This window comes from Pristiophorus japonicus, chromosome 10, assembly GCF_044704955.1.
Source record: "Pristiophorus japonicus isolate sPriJap1 chromosome 10, sPriJap1.hap1, whole genome shotgun sequence".
NCBI classification, from domain to species: domain Eukaryota; kingdom Metazoa; phylum Chordata; class Chondrichthyes; family Pristiophoridae; genus Pristiophorus; species Pristiophorus japonicus.
Genome location: NC_091986.1, coordinates 148,287,247 through 148,313,784, shown reverse-complemented (window position 1 = coordinate 148,313,784; position 26,538 = coordinate 148,287,247). Strand labels below are relative to the sequence as shown.

General features: G+C 43.0%; 1 protein-coding gene across 2 annotated transcripts; it reads right to left on the bottom strand.

Annotated features, from left to right (window-relative positions):
• Positions 1 to 1,857: 1,857 nt before the first annotated feature.
• kbtbd3 (kelch repeat and BTB (POZ) domain containing 3) lies at positions 1,858 to 26,483 on the bottom strand. Of its 2 annotated transcripts, none has more exons than XM_070892167.1 (3): positions 26,451 to 26,483; positions 19,879 to 20,109; positions 1,858 to 7,351 (listed from the first exon to the last, which is right to left on the bottom strand). In XM_070892167.1, the coding sequence occupies exons 2-3, from the start codon at positions 20,082 to 20,084 to the stop codon at positions 5,752 to 5,754; spliced, it is 1,806 nt and encodes a 601-aa protein (XP_070748268.1). In that variant the 5' UTR covers positions 20,085 to 20,109; positions 26,451 to 26,483; the 3' UTR covers positions 1,858 to 5,751. The 2 variants fall into 2 exon arrangements, with proteins under 2 accessions (XP_070748268.1, XP_070748266.1); XM_070892165.1 differs by having other exon boundaries at positions 25,990 to 26,477.
• Between the last annotated feature and the right edge of the window lie 55 nt (positions 26,484 to 26,538).

Here is a 26,538-nt window from a genome sequence, read left to right as displayed (position 1 = left end):
GGTGTGTATGTTAGGGGATCAAAAAAGGTAAGGTCCAAGGTGGGTTGCTCAGGATAGTCCATGAATCTGAGTTTGATTTGGTCCAAGTGTTTCCAGTGAATGAGTCCATTTGAAAGTCTCGAGAAGGTGGTGATGAAGTCATGAGGTGAAGGTACTCCCAGTGTGCCGTTAAGGGAGGAGTTCCAGGATTTCGACCCAGCAACAACAAAGGGACGGCAATATATTTCCAAGTCAAGGTGGTGTGTGACTTGGAAGGGAACTTAAAAGTGGTGGCATCCTCATGCGCCAGCTGCCGTTGTCCTTCTAGATGGTAGAGGTTGCTGGTTTGCGAGGTGCTGTTGAAGTCTTGGCAAGTTGCTGCAGCGCACTTGCATAGAGGGAGTGAATGTTTAAGGTGGTGAATGGGGTGCTAATCAAGCGGTCATCTTTGTCCTGGATGGTGTTGTGCTTCTTGAGTATTGTTGGAGCTGCACTCATCCAGGCAAGTAGATAATATTCTATCACACTCCTGACTTGTGCCTTGTAGATGGTGGAAAGGCTTTGGGAGTCTGGAGGCGAGTCACTCACCACAGAATACCCAGCCTCTGACCTGCTCTTGTAGATACAGTATTTATGTGGCTGGTCAGAGGCTGGGTATTCTGTGCTGAGTGACTCGCCTCCAGACTCTCAAAGCAGTTTTCTTTTGTCGGCTGATCCTTTGAAGTCAGTATCTCTATCCTTTACATTAGAGCATGGATCCAAATTTTTTTTTTTAAATCACTCATGAGACATGGACATTGCTGGCAAGGATGCAGCAATTATTGCCCATCCCCAGTTGCCCTCAAGAAGGTGATGATGAAGTCCATGAGGTGAAGGTACTCCCACAGTGCTGTTAAGTTTCTGGTCAATGGTGACCCCCAGGATGTTGATGGTAGGGGATTTGGTGATGGTAATCCCATTGAATGTCAAGGGGAGGTGACTAGACACTCTCCTGTTGGAGATGGTCATTGCCTGGTACTTCTGTGGAACTAATGCAACTTTTCACTTATCAGCCCAAGCCAGAATGTCGTCCAGGTCTTGCTGCATGCGGCATGGACTGTTTCATTATCTGAGGAGTTGCGAAAGGAACTGAACACTGTGCAATCATCAGCAAACATCTCAATTTTTGACCTTATGATGAAGGGAAGGTCATTGATGAAGCAACTGAAGATGGTTGGGCCTAGGACACTGCCTTGAGAAACTCCTGCAGCAATGTTCTGAGGCTGAGATGATCAGCCTCCAACAATGTCAACTATCTTCCTTTGTGCTATGTATGACTCCAGCCAGTGGAGTTTTCCCTCCCCGATTTCTATTGACTTTAATTTTACTTGGGCTCCTTGATTCCACACTCGATCAAATGCTGCCTTGATGTCAAGGGCAGTCACTCACCTCACCTGTAGAATTAAGCTCTTTTGTCCATGTTCGAACCAAGGCTATAATGAGGTCTGGAGTCAAGTGGTCCTAGTGGAACCTAAACTGAGCATTGGTAAGTGCTGCTTGATAGCACTGTCGACGACACCTTCCATCACTTTGCTGATGATTGAGAGTAGACTGATGGGGCGGTAATTGGCTGGATTGGATTTGTCCTGCTTTCTGTGGACAGGCCATACCTGGACAATTTTCCACTTTGGATCTTGCCATATGGTGAGCCATCCTTTTCACGAGCACCTGCTCACTTCTGCTCTATAAATCATCTTGTGCATCTTCTTCTAGCTCACTAACTATCCCAACTGCAGTGCTGGTTTCTGTGCTGATGCTTGGGAGGGATGGATGTGCTTCTTCTGGAGAGTTGGCGGGGGGGGGGGGGGGGGGGAAGACAAGTCTTCTCTTGTAGGTTCGGAGTGAGAAGAACCTGGAGAAAGGAAAAGGGGTCAGTATGACTGGAAAAGGTTATGTTGCAGATGACTGGCAGTTCCACGTAGCACCAGATACCACACTGATTGCTAGAGGGGGGAAAAAGAGGCCAGCACCTTGCTGAGTGCTACCTCCAGCCTCGCTATCACTGATGTTCTTCAAGCTGCCTTCACCAAAGATTAACATGGCTTTCTCCATCTGTGTAAGAGTCTGAATGGAGGCAGACATCCTCTCCCTTGGCCGATACTCCTTTCCTCGTGTGCTAGCTTCTCTTGCAAAAGGAGTTGGAGTGTGTGGTTCTTGTGACGAGCTGTGTAGCTTTGTGAGGCATCTTCATCTAGTGTGCCTGCTGAGAGACGTAGCAAGTTGAGAGAAGGTTGGGGAGGTGTTCATGTGCAAGAGAGTGGCTGCAGTGAGAAGTGTGTAAGCAATTAACAGATGCCTTCCATTTGTGACCAGATGAACAAAGACTGCTGTTTTGTGCCTATTGTGAGGGCATCAGCAGCCAATTGTAGCAAAGAGAGCTGGTAAAGTGACCTACTGTGATTGGAGAACATAAGAACCTAAGAATTAGGAACAGGAGTAGGCCATCTAGCCCCTCGAGCCTGCTCCGCCATTCAACAAGATCATGGCTGATCTGGCCGTGGACTCAGCTCCACTTACCCGCCCGCTCCCCGTAACCCTTAATTCCCTTATTGGTTAAAAATCTATCTACCTGTGACTTGAATACATTCAATGAGCTAGCCTCAACTGCTTTCTTGGGCAGAGAATTCCACAGATTCACAATCCTCTGGGAGAAGAAATTCCTTCTCAACTCGGTTTTAAATTGGCTCCCTCGTATTTTGAGGCTGTGCCCCCTAGTTCTAGTCTCTCCGACCAGTGGAAACAACCTCTCTGCCTCTATCTTGTCTATCTCTTTCATTATTTTAAATGTTTCTATAAGATCACCCCTCATCCTTCTGAACTCCGAGTGAAGACCCAGTCTACTCAATCTATCATCATAAGGTAACCCCCTCATCTCCGGAATCAGCATAGTGAATCGTCTCTGTACCCCCTCCAAAGCCAGTATATCCTTCCTTAAGTAAGGTGACCAAAACTGCACGCAGTACTCCAGGTGCGGCCTCACCAATACCCTATACAGTTGCAGAAGGACCTCCCTGCTTTTGTACTCCATCCCTCTCGCAATGAAGGCCAACATTCCATTCGCCTTCCTGATTACCTGCTGCACCTGCAAACTAACTTTTTGGGATTCATGCACAAGGACCCCCAGGTCCCTCTGCACCGCAGCATGTTGTAATTTCTCCCCATTCAAATAATATTCCCTTTTACTGTTTTTTTTCCCCAAGGTGGATGACTTCACACTTTGCGACATTGTATTCCATCTGCCAAACCTTAGCCCATTCGCTTAACTTATCTAAATCTCTTTGCAGCCTCTCTGTGTCCTCTACACAACCCACTTTCCCACTAATCTTTGTGTCATCTGCAAATTTTGTTACACTACACTCTGTCCCCTCTTCCAGGTCATCTATGTATATTGGAAACAGTTGTAGTCCCAGCACCGATCCCTGTGGCACACCACTAACCACCGATTTCCAACCCGAAAAGGACCCATTTATCCCGACTCTCTGCTTTCTGTTAGCCAGCCAATTCTCGATCCATGCTAATACACTTCCACTGACTCCACGTTCCTTTAGCTTCTGCAGTAATCTTTTGTGTGGCACCTTATCGAATGCCTTTTGGAAATCTAAATACACCACATGCATCGGTACACCTCTATCCACCATGCTCGTTATATCCTCAAAGAATTCCAGTAAATTAGTTGAACATGATTTCCCCTTCATGAATCAATGCTGCGTCTGCTTGATTGCACTATTCCTATCTAGATGTCCCGCTATTTCTTCCTTAATGATAGTTTCAAGCATTTTCCCCACTACAGATGTTAAACTAACCGGCTTATAGTTATCTGCCTTTTGTCTGCCCCCCTTTTTAAACAGAGGCATTACATTAGCTGCTTTCCAATCCGCTGGTACCTCCCCAGAGTCCAGAGACTTTTGGTAGATTATAACGAATGCATCTGCTATAACTTCCGCCATCTCTTTTAATACCTTGGGATGCATTTCATCAGGACCAGGGGACTTGTCTACCTTGAATCCCATTAGCCTGTCCAGCACTACCCCACTAGTGATAGTGATTGTCTCAAGGTCCTCCCTTCCCACATTCCTGTGACCAGCAATTCCTGGCATGGTTTCTGTGTCTTCCACTGTGAATACCGAAGCAAAATAATTGTTTAAGGTATCAGCCATTTCCACATTTCCCATTATTAAATCCCCCTTCTCATCCTCTAAGGGACCAACATTTACTTTAATCACTCTTTTCCGTTTTATATATCTGTAAAAGCTTTTACTATCCGTTTTTATGTTTTGCGCAAGTTTACCTTCGTAATCTATCTTTCCTTTCTTTATTGCTTTCTTAGTCATTCTTTGCTGTTGTTTAAAATTTTCCCAATCTTCTTGTTTCCCACTAACCTTGGCCACCTTATACACATTGGTTTTTAATTTGATACTCTCCTTTATTTCCTTGGTTATCCACGGCTGGTTATCCCTTCCCTTACCGCCCTTCTTTTTCACTGGAATATATTTTTGTTAAGCACTATGAAAGAGCTCCTTAAAAGTCCTCCACTGTTCCTCAATTGTGCCACCATTTAGTCTGTGTTTCCAGTCTACTTTAGCCAACTCTGCCCTCATCCCACTGTAGTCCCCTTTGTTTAAGCACAGTACGCTCGTTTGAGACACTACTTCCTCACCCTCAATCTGTATTACAAATTCAACCATACTGTGATCACTCATTCCGAGAGGATCTTTTACTAGGAGATCGTTTATTATTCCTGTCTCATTACACAGGACCAGATCTAAGATAGCTTGCTCCCTTGTAGGTTGTGTAACATACTGTTCTAAGAGAAGAAGCAAGTGGAGTGGGGAAGAGAACAGTTTGGAGTACTGGGGGACACATACAAAAAGAATGATGTTGTAAGGTCAAATGAGAAAGATAGAAAGACATCAATCTCATCCTTGTCAGGTCATTGAACCTCTTGTGGCACTGAACCCATATCCTTTGGATGATGCTGCAGACATTTGACAATTTCAGCCACCTCATTACAGGCTTCCTGCTCAGTTTGTTTAAGAGACCCTGGTGCCATTTGAAGGGAAGAAAATCTGCCACCATGTCCGCAGCTGCTTCACCAGGACCGCCACCTCACTGAACCGGGGGTTCATGACTTGGACATCTTATTCAACCTTTAAAAATTCACACAACCAGCCACTATTACTTCTGGGTGAAAGGACATCTCTCTTTATGAGGTACATTTACCCTTTAAAATACTTGCCTTCGTGCGGGGTACCCATCACTGCTGCTAACATGTGGGTAGCCCACCAATTACTTGCAAATGAGGCCTGACCTTCAAAATTGGCCAGGCTTTCTGCTCACACAATCACTGGACCAATCACTATACCCACCAGATATCCGAAACCTGCAGTGAAAATTAACCCCTTAGTGTTCCCAGGCTAAGGAGGACAAAAATCCACTATGAGCCTTGAATGCTATCTTGTAATCTACATTGCAAACTGCATGCAAAGACAATAAGTGACAAAAGGATTAAGCTTGGCACTGTCAAATAGCCTGCCAACATTCATCATCAAGATGAGGAATGTTCACTGGACGAGGGACCAGACAGCTAATGAAATCACATTCTCGCCCATAGGAGAGATGGGGACATTATTGTGGGAAAAAAGGGTTAGCTTGGAAAAAGTTTAAATTTAAAAATACAATTTAAATAAATAGTTGGACTAAATAAAGTTATTTGTCACCAATTAACAATTGACATTACAACTGACTTTTCCAGGGATCCCGATATCTATTAAACTGAATCACCTGACAGTGAAACTCAGTTAAAGCCCTGGGCATTGGTGATACTTCCTCCCATTCAGATCTGCTACTGTGGTACACCTGTACTTCATCTGTGATTTCATCAGGAGCATAATCCCCACCCAAAATATAAATCTTGTCTGCAATCCCAATAGCCCCTGCATTGAAGCCCGCACACTCAAATGAGCCCTCACCTTTCCAAATACAGGTCTCTGGACAAAAACTGTAGACTTTGTAAGTAGAAAGGTCACAAATGTACAAAGTGAAATTTACTGGGACAGCTTTCACAAGGGTAGCATGAAAAAACTGACCAAATTCTGCAACAAGTTCGGACCATTGATCAGAGGACACATTGTATTTGAAGAAACAATCCATTGACGGATTGAAGATATCAGCTATTTCCACCTCAGATCCAAGGACATAAATAATGTCGTTGCAGGCACTTGCTTCTGGATAATAAATTCCTCTTGGCAAATGGCTCACCGATTTCCATTCTTTGGCAAGTGGGTTGTAGGATTCAACATTTAAAAGGCTCCGGATTTCTCGTGTTCCTCTGGTTTTCCCACCTACTACAAAAAGCTGGTTCATTGCGATAACCGATGTGTGCATGGTCCGAGTGTTTTTCATTGATGAAACAGAAGTGAAATTGTTTGTCCTTGGGCAGTAGCACCATGTCTGATCAGTTGCATCATGACATATTTCTGCAATGTGCAGTCGTATGGATCTATTGCAGCCAATCTTACATCCTCCAGTAATAAATATTTTTTCTCCAAAGGTAACCAAACTTGACCCTGGAAAATCAATAATATTTGTAGCATGCAACTCCTTCCAGGTATCACTTTCAGTATTATAGCAAAATGTATGCTTAATCACACCATTTTCTTCAGTTTTGTGAACAAATATGTATTTTTCTGTTGTGGATGGTCTTGCATCAGAAAAGAGTCCATTAAACTCTTGAAGTTTATTGAGAACATCACGAATGGATTCCATGCATTTAGGATTGTTTGCGAGTAAACTTTCAGATCTCATAAAGTCCTCCAGAGTTTCTTTGGATAGCTGATGCAATCTTACTAGATTAATCAAGTGAGGCAAATGCTTTTCTCTCGTGTCAACATCATATCGAGTCCAATGAAGAACAGCATTCAGAACTGTGTCCTCAGCAGGGACATTCAATGCATCTGCTTCAAGGCATTTTTCTAGTAGTCCAGCATTTATTTCTAAAAAATCATTGGATTTTAACAGAAGAGAGAAGTTCTGCACTACAAATAGCAAAGCATGATTGTACAAAGTGGTAGAACCATAACCCTCAGATAGAGACAAAAGTTGTAAGCAATTGGTGAGATCAAGGGTTTTGATAAGAAAATCACTGCATGCTTTAGCTAGCAGTGACACTTGAAGAAATGAGGACATCTGAAAGAACATTTCAACATTGGTCTCAGATATCTCTGCAAGCCCAGTGTAAGCAAAATCCAGAAATGCCCTCACAGCCTCCGGAGATAAATTAGTGATTTTTACACTTCCATCATCTCTTTCCCTCATGTGAACTTCAAACATGGCTCTGCAAAGAAAACAGTAACATAACTACAGCCTTTAATAGGACATTACAGAAACTGTGAATCTTAAATATTTCTTACATGATTTGAAGCTTCTATTTAAACAAACAATGGATAGAGAACTGGTTGGCAGACAGGAAGCAGCGAGTCGGGATAAACGGATCCTTTTCAGAATGGCAGGCAGTTACTAGTAGGGTGCCGCAGGGCTTAGTGCTGGGACCCCAGCTATTTATAATATACATCAATGATTTAGATGAAGGAATTGAGTGTAATATCTCCAAGTTTGCAGATGACACTAAGCTGGGTGGCGGTGTGAGCTGTGAGGAGGATGCGAAGAGACTGCAGGGTGACTTGGACAGGTTAGGCAAGTGGGCAAATACATGACAGATGCAGTATAATGTGATGGCAAAAACATGGAGAGAATATTATCTGAATGGCAGATTAGGAAAAGGGGAGGTACAACGAGACCTGGGTGTCATGGTACATCAGTCTGAAGGTTGGCATGCAGGTGCAGCAGGTGGTGAAGGCGGCAAATGGCATGTTGGCCTTCATAGCTAGCGGATTTGAGTATAGGAGCAGGGAGGTCTTGCGGCAGTTGTACAGGGCCTTGGTGAGGCCTCACCTGGAATATTGTGTTCAGTTTTGGTCTCCTAATCTGAGGAAGGACATTCTTGCTATTGACGGAGTGCAGCGAAGATTCACCAGATTGATTCCCGGGATGGCAGGACTGACATATGAGGAGAGACTGGATCGACAGGGCCTGTATTCACTGGAGTTTAGAAGAATGAGAGGGGATCTCATAGAAACATATAAAATTCTGACAGGACTGGATAGGTTAGATGCAGGAAGAATGTTCCCGATATTGGGGGAACCAGGGGTCACAGTCTAAGGATAAGGGGTAAGCCATTTAGGACCGAGATGAGGAGAAACTTCTTCACTCAGAGTTGTTAATCTGTGGAATTCTCTACTGTAGAGTATTGTTGATGCCAGTTCGTTAGATATATTCAAGAGGGAGTTAGATATGGCCCTTGCGGCTAAAGGGATCAAGGGGTATGGACAGAAAGCAGGAAAGGGGTACTGAGGTAAATGATCAGCCATGATCTTATTGAATGGTGGTGCAGGCTCGAAGGGCCGAATGGCCTACTCCTGCACCTATTTTCTATGTTTCTATATTTCTATGTTAATACATAATACAGTCGAGATTACAACATCTCAAATTACTTTATGGGTAGGTTTTCTACAAGTACACAAATATCAATATTTTTTCTAAAAATTCAAAACAAATTTAAACATACTTCAATCATTTTTCTAGTTCATATCCAGAAAAGCAAAATGACAGTCAATTCAAATATATTTGAAGCAGAGAAGTTGCAGGGCTATGATGAGTGAGCAGAGCAGTGGGACTTAAGTTTTGAACTGCTGCAACAAAGTGCTTGCAGACACAGCAAAGTGTGTGTTGTAGCATTTTAATATGGCTGAATCTGTCAATGATATAAGCATTAAACTAGAATATCTATAGAAGTAATGAGGTTGGAGACATCTAATATAGGTTTTACTGAAACTCCAATAATAGACACAACAAAAAAATTGAACTGTTCCATTTATAGCTATAAAAACATGCTTAGAAACAAACAATCAGTAGGTCATGCTTGACTAACTTAATTGATTTTTTGAGGAAATTACAGGGTGTTGTATATATGTGTCTGTTAAGGGTGTTAAGTGTTTTATGAAAATTAAGGTGTATAAGAACATAAGAAATGGGAGTTGGAGTAGGTCATTTGGCCCTTTGAGCCTGCTCCGCCATTCAACAAGATCACGGCTGACCTTCTACTTCAACTCCACCTTTCCACACTATCCACATATCCCTTAATTCCTCTGTATGGTATTAAATAGATTGTAACATTCATAGAGAAGTGGCTAGCACATAGAAAGTGAAGACTAGGAGTAAATGAACGACATATGGATAGTAGTGTGGCTGAGAAATTTGTGCTGGGATCCCTTTTGAGTTCAATTTATGTTAATACATTGGACATAGGCATTAGGAGGACGTTGACAAGTTAGCAGGAGTGGCAGACAGATGACATGCACTTTAATGCAGAGAAATGTGAAATAAATTGGGACCGAAATTGCCCTCCGACCAAAAGGGGGCTCACTCACAGATCTTGAAGAGGAGAGTAGAGCGAAATTCAGCCCTTTGTAGTTTGTGTGTGTTCCGGGCGGTGAAGTCAGGTTGCAGCGGGGCGGAAGTGCATGGGGAGTGGGGCGGACGTCGGTATGCGTCATCAGCTGATCACATCAGCGCGACGTGCTGACGTGTAGCAACATCCCTCCCCTTCAGTTAAAGGGGAAGGCCGCTGTGAACTCTGCAGCCACGTTAGTGCCACCCACTGGGCCACTGGGGAGGGTTTTGGTTGGGCCAGCAGTCCGGCAGAGGGGGTGCCGGGCTGCCTGTTGGTGGTCCGACCGAACCCGCCACTGACGGGCTGACCTCGGAGTTGGCCGACAATTAAAATAAAATGTCGGCTGCGGCAGTGCATGCACTCCTTCAAGGGCAGAAGCACCGCCCAGCCACAGTCAGCTTCCCGCAGGGTAAAGCTGTCGGGGGCATAGAGTGGCAGCCGATCCGCTCCTGCGGGGCAATTTCCCACGTGAAATGGGGTCGCAGCCGGTCGGTAAGGGGTCGAAGGTGCGGGAAAATCCACCACCCCAAAAAGAAATTAGGGCAATATCGCGATTGTTGGTGACTCCACGCTGACCAAGCGGCGAGTGCTTTCCGCACCGTTGGCCCTAAAAATTTTGGAGTAAATGAACTGTGCAAATAAGTATACCCTAACTGGTAAGATTCTTAAGAATGGCGGAACAGAGATCTAAGGGAGTTATGACGAAAGGTAATCAACCTGAAACATTAACTATTTTTCTCTCTCCACAGATGCTGCCTGACCTGCTGAGTATTTCCAGCATTTTCTGTTTTTATTATCGAAGGGAGTAGTTACATAGGTTTTTAAAAAGGTGGGAGTGCAGGCAGGAAAGATCATAAAAAGGCAAATGAGATTCTGGGTTACATACATAGGGCCACTGAATATTAAATCAAGGTAGAATCATACAATATTGTAACACAGAAACAAGCCATTTGATCCTTCAAATCTGCACTGGTGTTTTTCTCCACATAAGCCATCCAGTATCACACCACTTGGTTTGCCCCATATAATCATTAATACTTCTTTTCAAGCAACTATATAATTCCTTTTTAAAATAATTATGCTCTTTGGTTCAATAGTGATTTATGGCAGAGAGTTCCACGTTCAAACCATCTGTGTTAATATTTTTTTCTAATATCCTCTGTAATGCTTTTGTGATTATCTTAAATTTATGCTCTCTTCATTCTTGCCATCCAGTGGAAACAATCTATTTATCATAGCCCTTCATAATCTTGTAAATATAAGGAACGGTAGCAAGTGGTTATGTTACTGGACTAGTAATCCAGATGCCTGGACTATTGATCCAGAGATGCGAGTTCAAATCCCACCGCAGCAGCTGGGGAATTTAAATTTAGTTAATTAAATAAATCTGGAATAAAAAGTTAGTATCAGTAATGGTGACTATGAAACTATCAGCTGGTCATAAAAACCTCATCTGGTTTACTAATGTCCTTACCTGGTCTAGCCTCTGACTCCAGGCCTACTACAATGTGGTTGACTCTTAACTGCCCTCTGAAATGGCTTAGCAAACCACTCAGTTGTACCAAACTGCTACAGAAAGCAAGAATAAAAACGGACGGACCACTCAGCATCGACCTCGGAACGGCACATCCAGCCCAGTCGACCCCACAAAGTCTGGAGACTTGTGTCAAAATTGGGGGAGTTGTCACACAGACAGCCTGACATAGTCATATTCACAGAATCATACCTTTCAGCCAATGTCCCAGACTCGTCCATCACCATCCTTGGGTATGTCCTGTCCCACCAGCAGGACAGACCCACCAGAGGTAGAGCTACAATGGTATACAGTCAGGAGAGAGTGGCCCTGGGTGTCCTCAACAATGACTCCAGACCCCATGCAGTCTCATGGCTTCAGGACAAGCATGGGCAAGGAAACCTCCTGCCGATTATGACATACTGCTCTCCTTCAGCTGATTAATCAGTACTCCTCCATGTTGAACACCAGTTGGAAGAAGCACTGAGAGTAGCAGGGGCACAGAATGTACTCCAAGTGGGGGACTTCCATGTCCATTACCAAGAGTGGCTCGGTAGCACCACGAGTGGCTCAGTGGCACCACTACTGTCCTGAAGGACATGGCTGCCAGACTGGGTCTGCGGCAGGTGATGAGAGAATCAACACGAGGGAAAAACCTACTTGATCTCGTCCTCACCAATCTATCTCTCGCAGATCCATTTGTCCATGACAGCATTGGTAACAGTGATCACCGCATAGTCCTTGTGGAGATGAAGACCCAACTTCATATGGGCAGCATGTTCTGTGGCACTACCACCGTGCTAATTTTGGGATAGATTCAGAAAAGATCTAGCAGCTCAAAACTGGGCATCCATTAGGCAGCAGCAGCAGAATTCTATTCTACCACAATCTGTAACCTCATGGCCTGACATATCCCTCACTCTACCATTACCATCAAGCCAGGGGAGCAACCCTGGTTCAATGAGTTTAGAAGAGCATAACAGGAGCACCACCAGGCATACCTAAAAATGAGGTGCCAACCTGGGAAAGCTGCAACATAGGACTACATGCATGCTAAACAGCGAAAGCAGCATGCTATAAACAAAGCTATGTGATCCCACAATCAACAGATCAGATCAAAGCTCTGCAGTCCAGCCACATCCAGTCATGTAAACAATTAACACAGACGTCACAGGAACGAATAAAAAAAACTCTGAGCCTATCACCCGTAATCAATTTAGGTCTAGTAAAAATACCCTAACTGAAGTCTCTCTTCATAATAATAAGATCCTAGCAAATCTATGCTGCACATTTTCCACTCCTTTTATATGAACAACAACTTGCATTTATATAGCGCCTTTAACTTAGTAAAATGTCCCAAGAGGTTTTACAGGAGCTTTATCAAACAAAATTGGACATCATGCCACATAAAGATATTAGGACAAATGACCAAAAGCTTGCTCAAAGAGGTAGGTTTTAATTGTCTTCGAGATAGAGAGGCTGAGAGGAAATTCCAGAGCTTTGGGCCTAGGCAGCTGAAGGCACGGCCACTAATGGCAGAGCGATTAAAATTGGGGATGCACAAGAGCCCAGAATTGGAGGAGCCCAGAGAACTCAAAGGGTGGTAGGGCTGGAGGAGGTTATAGAGATAAGGAGGGGGTGAGGCCATGGAGGGATTTGAACACAAGGATAAGAATTTTAAAATTGAGCCGTTGCTGGAGTTAGAGCCAATGTAGGTCAGGGAGCACAAGGATGATCGGTGAACAGGACTTGGTGCAAGTTAGGATGTGGGCAGCAGTGTTTTGGATGAACTCTATGCCAGGTTATATCATTTTATAAGGGATGTACAAAATTGTCCACAGTACTCCAATGCAGCTAAAGATAGTGTACAAAATTCAATGTTACCCCTTTGCTTTTTTATTCAATGACTCTAGGTACAGAAACAAGAATCATTTACCCTTTTTATGGTATAATCTATTTGTGCCTTGAATGACCTGTGTTTCTGCACGCGATTTACAATCTTACCATTTAAATGTATTTTCCTTTTATAATGTTACTTCCAAAACATAATGGCCCTGAAATTCCGGCCTCCCCGGATTCGTACGGAGTTCATAAGAACATAAGAATTAGGAACAGGAGTAGGCCATCTAGCCCCTCGAGCCTGCTCCGCCATTCAACAAGATCATGGCTGATCTGGCCGTGGACTCAGCTCCACTTACCCGCCCGCTCCCCATAACCCTTAATTCCCTTATTGGTTAAAAATCTATCTATCTGTGATTTGAATACATTCAATGAGCTAGCCTCAACTGCTTCCTTGGGCAGAGAATTCCACAGATTCACAACCCTCTGGGAGAAGAAATTCCTTCTCAACTCGGTTTTAAATTGGCTCCCCCATATTTTGAGGCTGTGCCCCCTAGTTCTAGTCTCCCCGACCAGTGGAAACAACCTCTCTGCCTCTATCTTGTCTATCCCTTTCATTATTTTAAATGTTTCTATAAGATCACCCCTCATCCTTCTGAACTCCAACGAGTAAAGACCCAGTCTACTCAATCTATCATCATAAGGTAACCCCCTCATCTCCGGAATCAGCCTAGTGAATCGTCTCTGTACCCACTCCAAAGCTAGTATATCCTTCCTTAAGTAAGGTGACCAAAACTGCACGCAGTACTCCAGGTGCGGCCTCACCAATACCCTGTACAGTTGCAGCAGGACCTCCCTGCTTTTGTACTCCATCCCTCTCGCAATGAAGGCCAACATTCCATTCGCCTTCCTGATTACCTGCTGCATCTGCAAACTAACTTTTTGGGATTCATGCAAAAGGACCCCCAGGTCCCTCTGCACCGCAGCATGTTGTAATTTCTCCCCATTCAAATAATATTCCCTTTTACTGTTTTTTTTTCCAAGGTGGATGACCTCACATTTTCCGACATTGTATTCCATCTGCCAAACCTTGGCCCATTCGCTTAACCTATCTAAATCTCTTTGCAGCCTGTCTGTGTCCTCTACACAACTCGCTTTCCCACTAATCTTTGTGTCATCTGCAAATTTTGTTACACTACACTCTGTCCCCTCTTCCAGGTCATCTATGTATATTGTAAACAGTTGTGGTCCCAGCACCGATCACTGTGGCACACCACTAACCACCGATTGCCAACCTGAAAAGGACCCATTTATCCCGACTTTCTGCTTTCTGTTTGTTAGCCAATTCTCTATCAATGCTAATACATTTTCTCTGACTCCGCGTACCTTTATCTTCTGCAGTAACCTTTTGTGTGGCACCTAATCGAATGCAAGAGAGTGGCTGCAGTGAGAAGTGTGTAAGCAATTAACAGATGCCTTCCATTTGTGACCAGATGAACAAAGACTGCTGTTTTGTGCCTATTGTGAGGGCATCAGCAGCCAATTGTAGCAAAGAGAGCTGGTAAAGTGACCTACTGTGATTGGAGAACATAAGAACCTAAGAATTAGGAACAGGAGTTTGCCATCTAGCCCCTCGAGCCTGCTCCGCCATTCAACAAGATCATGGCTGATCTGGCCGTGGACTCAGCTCCACTTAACGCCCGCTCCCCGTAACCCTTAATTCCCTTATTGGTTAAAAATCTATCTACCTGTGACTTGAATACATTCAATGAGCTAGCCTCAACTGCTTTCTTGGGCAGAGAATTCCACAGATTCACAATCCTCTGGGAGAAGAAATTCCTTCTCAACTCGGTTTTAAATTGGCTCCCTCGTATTTTGAGGCTGTGCCCCCTAGTTCTAGTCTCTCCGACCAGTGGAAACAACCTCTCTGCCTCTATCTTGTCTATCTCTTTCATTATTTTAAATGTTTCTATAAGATCACCCCTCATCCTTCTGAACTCCGAGTGAAGACCCAGTCTACTCAATCTATCATCATAAGGTAACCCCCTCATCTCCGGAATCAGCATAGTGAATCGTCTCTGTACCCCCTCCAAAGCCAGTATATCCTTCCTTAAGTAAGGTGACCAAAACTGCACGCAGTACTCCAGGTGCGGCCTCACCAATACCCTATACAGTTGCAGAAGGACCTCCCTGCTTTTGTACTCCATCCCTCTCGCAATGAAGGCCAACATTCCATTCGCCTTCCTGATTACCTGCTGCACCTGCAAACTAACTTTTTGGGATTCATGCACAAGGACCCCCAGGTCCCTCTGCACCGCAGCATGTTGTAATTTCTCCCCATTCAAATAATATTCCCTTTTACTGTTTTTTTTCCCCAAGGTGGATGACTTCACACTTTGCGACATTGTATTCCATCTGCCAAACCTTAGCCCATTCGCTTAACTTATCTAAATCTCTTTGCAGCCTCTCTGTGTCCTCTACACAACCCACTTTCCCACTAATCTTTGTGTCATCTGCAAATTTTGTTACACTACACTCTGTCCCCTCTTCCAGGTCATCTATGTATATTGGAAACAGTTGTAGTCCCAGCACCGATCCCTGTGGCACACCACTAACCACCGATTTCCAACCCGAAAAGGACCCATTTATCCCGACTCTCTGCTTTCTGTTAGCCAGCCAATTCTCGATCCATGCTAATACATTTCCTCTGACTCCGCGTACCTTTATCTTCTGCAGTAACCTACTGACCCGGGAAGGTATCGGAAATGCCGGATTCCAGCGCGCAATGCGCATGCGCTGGAAACGGGCATTTCCGATCTGTAAAGTTTCTGGCTTGACAGATCGTAGCCAGATCGGGGAGTGAGGACATTTGCAAGTGTAAATTTCCGATATTTACGCTTACAAATGTCCTCAAAAATCTTGTGCCTGAAAAAGCAGGCGCATAGCCTACTTTTACATGTGCAAGTGTTTTAAAAAACACAAACACATCTAAAAATAAAGTTATTAAAAAATGTTTTATCATTGAAAACCCTCCCCACAACGGTAAGTTTATTTTTATAAACTTAAAAAAATATATAATTTCCCGATTTAAAAAAAAAGTTTTTAAAATAAACTTACCGTTGTGGGGAGGGTTTTTAATGATAATACGTTTTAATAAATGTATTTTTAGATGTTTCTGTTTTTTTTTAAAACGTGCACCTGTAAAAGTAGGCTATGCGCCTGCTTTTCAGGTGCAAGATTTTTGAGGACATTTGTAAGTGTAAATATCAGAAATTTACACTTACAAATGTCCTCGCTCCCTATCTGGCTATGATCTGTCAAGCCAGAAACTTGACAGATCGGAAATGCCCGTTTCCAGCACATGCGCATTGCGTGCTGGAAACTGGCATTTCCAATGCCTTCCCGGATCCGTCGGAACTCCGTACGGACCCAGGGAAGCGGGAATTTCAGGGCCAATATTACTGGCCTCCAGAGTGTACATGATAGCTCCTAAAATACTCCACTGAGACCAAACAAGTTTTATCTGGGGCACCAGAGGACAATACCAGGGAATTATTTAATATGATTACAAATGCAAAAGCCCTTGCTGCTCTCGATGGACGTGCAATAGGCTTTCTGTCAGGTATAGTGGGACTTCCTGCTCCCAGTGGTTGAGAAAATGACATTTGAATTGATAAATCTATTCACACCCCAATTCTACAGCATATAAACCTCCCTTGCATTCTTTTCCATTATGGGATCACACAGGGATGCCCACTCCCCTCCTTTCTTTTGCCTTGGCCAGAAAACCATTGACAACAGCCACAAAGACAAATTCATCCATCCATGGAATGTAGATTGGTGGGACTGCGCACAAAATAACACTAGGTTGAAAACATATGCAAGTAGCCCTGCTACTTCACTACCTTTCATCTTCCAAGTCATCAATGAGTTTGGCCAACTTTCAGACTATAAAGTTAAAATGTTCCTCACACAAGGCATTTCTACACACATTCTTCTCACGGGATGTGGGCATCTCTGGCATTTATTGCCCATTCCTAATTGCTCTCAAGAAGGTGGTGATGAGCAGCCTTCTTGAATTGCTGCAGTCTGTGTAGGGAAGGTACTCCCATATACCAATCCTGCCCCTCTCCATGGTTAAACGGTTATCTGGCTATAAATGTAACCCCTACCCGCTCAACCCTGTACAAGAGTAATTAATACTCCCTCAATTCATAGCAAGTATATACTCTGACCTGGATAAATTGGGCGGTCTACTAATGTCACTCCTGGGTCAGGCAAGTACTATAAAGATGAATGCGCTCAGCTACCCATTCCAAATGTGTCTGAAAATGAGTTTTGAGCAGAATATTGCCTAAAAGTGGTTAACTAGACCACAGTCCTAACCCGAGTTGTCAATCCAGTGGCAGTCAAGAGGTGTTTTAAATGTGGGATGGGCCATTGTTTTGAAGAGCTCCCAAGCAATGGTCTATTTGTTAGCAACATCTGGTCATTCTTGCAACATGTGGCACCATGATGATGATTAATCTCTTATCTCTGCTAGTCTTTAAAGAGAGGCTTCTTAAAAACTTGACAGACACCAGAAGGAGTAAGGCTGCAGTGGAGAAGCATATTGCTAGCAGAAAGGCTATCCTTTTTATATTAAGATAAGTTACCCTAAGTGGGCTAATGGAATGCACGTTCCATATATTGTTGTAACAATATGCAAACAGAAACTATATTTATTATACCAAGTAAATGTCATCATACTCAATGTTCTGTATGCTTTGTCTACTGTGGAATAAAATGGTTTACAAACCGAAGCTAACTACCTCATATAGTTAACTTGGTTCGTCTTCAGGGAGGTTAAAGGAGTACACATGCTTAAGAATGATGAACCAGTCCAGATAACAAGGGAGTTTTATTGTTATGCTCATGGGTCCCATCACCACACTAGAAAATACAGGACAGTGAGAATCAGCACCCGTAAAAAAGGAGACAACTAGACTGTTTAAGAGAGTGACTGATACCACTGAACCCAAAGAGATACCCGTGGCAGACCCAAATTTGTACGGCTATCAGTCTATCACCACACTTTCTCTTCCCCAATCATGGAGCACTTAGATAATGTACAGCTACTAGGTTAGGCACTAGAGGCACACCTAATAGGGTCATCAAAGGAAGACCCAGCAATAGGAGCATGTCATTATGTAAATATCACTACAGCTAAGAAGGTTATTGATGGGTTATGATAATACAAGCAGTATTAAATTGATTCCACAGGTCAGAGAGATGGGAACTAGAGGGCACAAACTTAAGATAATCACAAAAAGAAAGGGTAGTTAGAAATATATTTCTTTACATAGAGGGCGATTTCAATTTGGAATTCTCTGCTGTAAACGTTTGTTGCAGCAGAGACCATTTCTTTTTAAAAGGAAATTAGAGACGGATTATTAAAGGGTAGGGGAGCAAGCAGTAAGGTGAAAGTGGACTAGGTTGGCTCGAGGAGAAAAACATCAGCGCAGACTTGATGAGCTGAATGGTCAGCTTCTCTGCTGTAACATTATATGATTCTATCGCATTGTTTTATGTGCAGTTAGTTAAACTTAAATATTACTATTTGCTAATGGTGCATTTAAAACACCATTCCTGATTTGCCTTTCAACGTAATACAATTCACATCGTATGAACATTACTTTAGTAGTCAATAATATGTTGAACTTGAGCTTTTTCATTTTGTTTTAAACTGAGAATCACAGATTTTGAATTGCTTTGTTGTATTTTTAGTTAAATAGGAGAAAGTGTCTTTCGATCTAAAGATCTACAGACAGAAAGGTAATTAACCTAAAAATAACACTAATTCTTTCTAACTTAACATTTGCATAATGTATTCACATTGTCAACTATATATTTGGATATAGTTTTGCTAAGTTCACATTAAAAATTCAAAAAGAATATCGATTAGAAGCTGCAATTTCAAACAATTTAAGACTTCATTTGAGCTCTGTTATAGGCCAAACTACTCTGTTTTATTTTATGCGTGGCTTGCAATCTATTATATGAAGTTACAATAGGATTGAAAACAGCTGATGTTGAAAATAGAACCAAAGAGACTGAATTTGACATTCAGAGACACACATTGCTCCAAAGCAAAAAAAATATTTTCCCATCTGGGTGTTCCTACAAAAGGTAATTGATCCAAAATGTACTTTTTTTTTTTTAAATGTGTATTTTATATTGTACTTTCAGTATTTGACAGACTTTCATGCTTCATACTTTTGTATACATATATATTTAGAAACAAGTACAATAGTTGCTTTAATCTATAGAACTAAATCTATGTGTAATATCCCTCATTTTGAAGAGAAGTTAGGTAGCGGAGTGTGAGACTACATCGTCCAATAAACAAATCACTGCAAGCAGGATAACTGGTATTCCTTAGGGTACTCAATTTTACAAGGGCAGATTACAGAAAAGGTACAGCTTCTGGATCATAAGGGCCAAAGTCTGCTTATGGAAACCACTGTCAAGTAAGAGGAACTATGTAAATCCAAACATCATAGAACCTGTAGAGGATGCAAAGTATTAGCCTGGTATAAATTGATATTTTAAAAAGGAGTTTCCAAGCTGAAGCAATCAGTGAAAATAGGTAAATTCAATTGTTCATGATATCTACATCTGATTATTGTACTAGTTCAGTAGTGCCGAAATCTGTTACTTAACAGCTGATGTTGAAAATAGAACCAAAGAGACTGAATTTGATATTCAGTGCTCCATTATGGGTTTGATATTCCACTATACCAAAATCATTGACAGTGCAGCACCACTTCAGTACCACTAGTTAGCAGGTTACAGCAACTACAGGTTAGCCTGCAGGTTATCCACAAAATGTCAAAAATAGATTGTAGGAGACAACATCCACACAGTATTTGCTATAAAACTTTTGTATCAAAGGCATGCTGGGACACATACTATGTTACAGTAAAACAAACAGTATCCGAAAAATGTCCCTTTAATTTACCTGAAGAAATCACTGCATGCAGCCAGAATACACCTATGACATGGAAACTTTTCTCCTTTGACAAATATAGTGAAGTCAAAGAATACATTTTGCTCCCGGAAGTTCTGAAGTACATTCAAAACCTGCTTGCCGTGGGTCTCAGCCAGCAGAGAGACTGTTCTCCCTTCAGTCACTCCATTGCAAGGAGCCCTAGAAATGGAATCCATGATTGACTTGGTTCACGTCTCAAATCTGCAAAGATAAAACATTCTAAACATTTTTGTCACAAACATATTTTCAAGAAATTCATCTCTTAATTTCAGTACTTGAATACAATTTAAAATCTTTAGTCAAAAGATGATACACAAAGCTAAAAAGTGATTTTCTTAATTGAGCTGTTTTAGTTACATTATCTAGATTATGTACAAGTATATGTTTTAAGGAAAATTGTGGGAGAGTTTACCCATTTGTCTTTTGATACAGTCTGACTTAAAAAATTTATTTTTAAAACTATTAAAACACACCGAACCTGACTGGTAAGGTGCACAACCAACCTACTCTTAAACATAGCCATTCGGTAATCACAAGAAAGAAAACAAGATGTCTGTCTGCTTTTAAGTGATAGTCCATCATTGATATTTGTTTCTCCACATGGAGTGTTTCCAGCTCAAAATGTGCCATCACAGAGAGCTACTAAACAGATGCCAGCCATATCCTAGAGGGAAGGAGCAGTCAGAGAATTAAGTACTTTTGGACCATTCACATCTCAGTGCCTCAAGGAGAGGCCTGGGAAACATAGAACTATAGAAACATAGAAAATAGGTGCAGGAGTAGGCCATTCGGCCCTTCAATAAGATCATGGCTGATCATTCCTTCAGTATCCTTTATGTAACTCCTTTGACAGGTAATGTTTTAATTTTCAATTTTTTAAAACTGTACCTTGCCTACTTAACTGACATCACTGACTTTAAATCATTGTACATACACAGCACCAGAACAGCTGATAGATACACAGGAATATACTACTCAATCAATATTAGATACTGATGCAGCTCGAAAGCTGTACCCATTCTGACTATATTGATCCTGATACTGATTCAAGCAACTTAAGACTATACTTATCAACCAGTTATAAGTAAAATGAAGAACATAAGAAATAGGAGCAGGAGTAGGCCATTTGGTCCCTCGAGCAATGGCAGATCTGATCTTGGCCTCAACTCCACTCCCTTGCCCGCTCCCCATAACCCCTGACTCCCTTATCATTCAAAAATCTGTCTATCTCCACCTTAAATATATTCAACGACCCAGCCTCCACAACTCTGGGGTGGAGAATTCCAGAGATGAAATTCCTCCTCATCTCCATTTTAAATGGGCGACCCCTTATTCTGAAACTATAGCTCCTAGCTCTAGATTCCCCCACGAGGGGAAACATCCTCTCAGCATCTACCCTGTCAAGCCCCCTCATAATCTTATACGTTTCAATAAGATCACCTCTCATTCTTCTAAACTCCAGTGAGTATAGGCCCAAACTGCTCAACCTTTCTTCGTAAGACAACCCCTTTATCTCAGGAATCAACCAAGTGAACCTTCACTGAATTGCCTCCAATGCAAGTATATGCTTCCTTAAATAAGGAGACCAAAACTGTACGCAGTACTCCAGTACAGTAGTTATAGCAAGACTTCCCTACTTTTATACTCCATCCCCCTTGCAATAAAGGCCAACATTCTATTTGCCTTCCTAATTACTTGCTGTACCTGCATGCTAATATTTTGTTTTTCATGTACAAGGACTACCAGATCCCTCTGAATTGCAACATTTTGTAATCTGTTCCCATTTAAATAATAATTTACTTTTTTATTTTTCCTACCAAAGTGAATAACCTCATATTTTCAATATTATACTACATCTGCCAAATTTTTGCACACTCACTTAGCCTATTTCTATCCCTTTGCAGATTCTTTGCATCCTCCTCACAACTTGCTTTCCCAGCTAGCTTTGTATCATCAGCAAATTTGGTTAGATTACATTCGGTCCCTTCATTCATGTCATTAATATAGATTGTAAATAGTTGAGGCCCCAGTAGCACCCCACTAGTGACAGTTTGCCAACCAGAAAATGACCTATTTATCCCAACTCTCTGTTTTCTATTAGTTAGCCAATCCTCTATCCATGCTAATAAATTACCCCCAACCCCGTGAGCTCTTATCTTGTGCAGTAACCTTTTATGTGGCACCTTATCGAATTCCTTCTGAAAATCCAAATACACATCTACTGGTTCCTCTCTATCCACCCTGCTCGTTACACCCTCAAAGAACTCCAAAAAATTTGTTAAACATGATTTCCCTTTCATAAAACAATATTGATTCTGCTTGACTATTATGATTTTCTAAATTCTACTACTTCCTTAATGCATTATCCCAATGATGTTAGGCTAACTGATCTATGGTTTCCTGCTTTATGTCTCCCTCCTTCCTTAAATAGGGGTGTTACATTTGTGGTTTTCAGATTAACTAAGGTAGTTTTAATATTTTTCAGTGATGTGTACCACTCGTTAACATTTATCAGCCCTATTCAAATATATAAACAACTTAACTGTTTAAATATCTATTGTGGATACCACAGCTAGGATAGAGAACCTGAAGTAACATGGCATGGAGTATAACAACACCACACGTCTCAAATTGCTGTGCTGGATTTAATGAGAAGCACCAATAAAACTGGGCGCCTCTCATTCTACCTCGATGCACATTAATTACAATATTAGTGGAACAAACAACGGTGTATCAGACACTGCAAATTCGGGCAGCAATGCAGGTTTGCAACTCTCTCCAAACCCTTTTACAACAGGACATCAATTCCAAACTGTCCAGCCTATGGCCCTCCATTCACCATGATATTTCTGCAGCCACCAATCTGCTCAACCACATCCCCACCACCACCATTGGTGCCATAATCCCTATTAAAACCATTACTCTCTCTCACCCTGGCCGTTCCCCCTGGTACGGCCCTCATCTTCGCTCCCTCAAGTCCAAGGGGTGCAGATTTGAACAGATGTGGTGGACAACTGGTTTAGCCATTCACCGCCAGATCTGGCTGGACTACATAAAGCATTATCGGGTCCTACGCTTGTCTGCTTAAACTGCTCACTATTCCAGAACCATTCTGGAATGCAAATATAACCCCTGGCTACAATTCTCTACTGCTAACCATTTTCTTAAACCGCTCTCCCCTGCCCCCTATCTCCACCATACTTACCTTCAACAACAAGTGCGAGGAGCTCATGGACTTCTTTGTCTCAAAGTTTGAGACCATCCGATCAGCTGCCTCTGCCACTTCCTTTCCTTTCCCGAGCCCACCAGGCCAAACTTCCTCCGAGATTCCCCGCTGCCCTCGACCTGAACTCGCATCTTTCTCCAGTTTCACTCTGATCTCCCCTCTTGACCTCTCCACCCTCATCTTGTCCATGAGACCCACTTCCTGCTCCCTTGACCCTATTCCCACTAAACTGCTGATCACCCAACTTTCTTTTCTGGCTCCCCTGTTAGCTGACATTGTTTTCTCTCTTCAGGTACTGTTCCCCGCTCCCATCACCCCTCTCAAAAAACCAAGCATTGACCCCACTGTGCTTCCTAGCTACTGCCCCATCTCCAACCTCCCTTTCATCTCCAAAGTCCTTGAACATGTTGTTACCTCCAAAATCCGTGCCCATCTTTTCCGGAACTTCATGTTTGAATCCCTTCAATCCGGTTTTTGCCCCTGCCACAATATTGAAACGGCTCTCATCAAAGTGACTGTGACAAAGGTAAACTATCCCTCTTCATCCTTCTCAACCTGTCTGCAGCCTTTGACACAAGTGACCACTCCATCCTCCTCCAGCGCCTTTCCAGCATCGTCCAGCTAAGTAGGACTGCACTCGCCTCGTTCCATTCTTATCTATCTAATCGTAGCCAGAAAATCACCTGCAATGGCTTCTCTTCCCACTCCTGCATCGTTACCTCTGGTGTCCCCCAAGGAGCTATCCTTGGCCCCCTCCTATTTCTCATCTATATGCTGCCCTTTGGTGATATCATCCGAAAACACGGCGTCAGTTCCACATGTACGGTGACGACACCCAGCTCGACCTCACCACCACTTCTCTTGAACCCTCCACGGTCTCTAAATTGTCAGACTGCTTGTCCAACATTCAGTACTGGATGAGCAGAAATTTTCTCCAATAAAATATTGGGAAGACCGAAGCCAGTGTCTTTGTTCCCGACCACAAACTGCGTTCCTTAGCCACCGCCTCCATCCCTCTCCCTAGCATCTGTCCGAGGCTGAACCAGATTGTTCGCAACCTAGGTGTCATATTTGACCCTGATTTGAGCTTCCGGCCACATATCCGCGTCATAACTAAAACCGCCTATTTCCACCTCATTTCCATAACATTGCCCTTCTCTGCCCCTGCCGCAGCTCATCTACTGCTGTTACCTCAAGACTTGACTATTCCAACGCACTCCTGGCTGGCTTCCTACATTCTACCCTACGTAAACATAAGAAATAGGAGCAGGAGAAGGCCATACGGCCCCTCGAGCCTACTCCACCATTTAATATGATCATGGCTGATCCGATCATGGACTCGGGTCCACTTCCCTGCCCGCTCTCCATAACCCCTCATTCCCTTATCGTTTAAGAAAACTGTCTATTTCAGTCTTAAATTTATTCAATGTCCCAGCTTCCACAGCTCTCTGAGGCAGCGAATTACACAGATCCACAACCCTCAGAGAAGAAATTTCTCATCTCAGTTTTAAATGCGCGGCCCCTTATTCTAAGATTATGCCCTCTAGTTCTAGTCTTCCCTATCAGTGGAAACATCCTCTCTGCATCCACCTCATCAAGCCCCCTCATAATCTTATACGTTTCGATAAGATCACCTCTCATTCTTCTGAATTCCCATGAGTAGAGGCCCAACCTACGCAGCCTTTCCTCATAAGTCAACCCCCTCATCCTCGGAATCAACCTTGTGAACCTTCTCTGAACAACCTCCAAAGCAAGTATATCCTTTCGTAAATATGGAAACCAAAACTGCACACAGTATTCCAGGTGTGGCCTCACCAATACCCTGTACAACTGTAGCAAGACTTCCCTGCTTTTATACTCCATCCACTTGCTGTACCTGCATACTAACCTTTTGTGTTTCATGCACAAGTACCCCCTGGTCCTGCTGTACTGCAGCACTTTGCAATCTTTTTCCATTTAAATAATAACTTGTTCTTTGATTTTTTTCTGCCAAAGTGCATGACCTCACACGTTCCAACATTATACTCCATCTGCCAAATGTTTGCCCACTCACTTAGCCTGTCTATGTCCTTTTGCAGATTTTGTGTGTCCTCCTCACACATTGCTTTTTCTCCCATCTCTGTATCATCAGCAAACTTGGCTACATTACACTCATCCCTTCCTCCAAGTCTTTAATATGGATTGTAAATAGTTGGGATCCCAGCACTGATCCATGCGGCACCCCACTGGTTACTGATTGCCAACTCGAGAATGAAACTCAGCAGCCTGTGTCCTAACTCGCACCAAGTCCTACTCAATCCCTGTGCTCACTAATCTACATTGGCTCCCAGTTAAGCAACACGTCAATTTCAAAATTCTCATCCTTGTTTTCAAATCCCTCCTTGGTCTCACCCCTCCCTATTTCTGTAATCTCCTTCAGCCTCACTCTTCCCCCTCCCCCCCCCAACTGCACCCCACCCGGCTATCTACGCTCCTCAAATTCTGCCCTCTTGAGCATCCCTGATTATAATCGCTCAACCATTGGTGGCTTTGCCTTCTGTTGCCTCGACCCTAAGCTCTGGAACTCCTGCCTAAACCTCGAAACATAGAAAATAGGTGCAGGAGTAGGCCATTCGGCCCTTCGAGCCTGCACTGCCATTCAACAAGATCATGGCTGATCACCCACCCCAGCACCTCCCCTCCACACCGACCCCCCCAGCCGCAAGGACCACATCAAACTCCCTCCCGAGCACATCCAATGAACTGGCATCAGCAACTCTCTGCGGCAGGGAAGCCCACAGGTCGACAACTCCCCTAGTGAAGAAGTCTCTCCCAATCCCAGAATTTCCTCCCTCAAGACACTCCTTAAAACCTACCTTTTGGTCATCTGTCGTAATTTCTTCTTATGTGGCTTGGTGTCAAATGTATGTGCTTTGTCTTATAATATTCCTGTGAAGCGCCTTGGGACGTGTTACTACGTTAAAGGCGCTATATAAATGCAAGTTGTTGTTGTTTGATTTTTACCGGAGCAGAAAATTCATGTTTTTTTTAAAATCTCGCACATTTCCAATGAGCTACAAACATTGAAAGCTGCATCATTTTCGTTGTTTTTACTTCTGGCCTTGGCTAATTCCTCTAACTCGCGACAGTAACCGCGGCTTTTATCCCAGGATATTTCATCCGCAGCATCCTTCAGTATCCCATTCTCTGCCCAGAACACAAAAGATTAATCCCGCCTTTACTTTGTGTCCATTACACTTCCTCTTTGTGAAATGACACATCCAGTATATCATATGATCGCAACTGATGAGTATGTTATATTCTGACGGCTACTCACTGCAGATAATCAGCGCTGGTGCTCACACTGCCATGGTGACGAAAGAGGAAGCGCCCGGTTGGGACCGGACGTGACGATCCCGCACGAG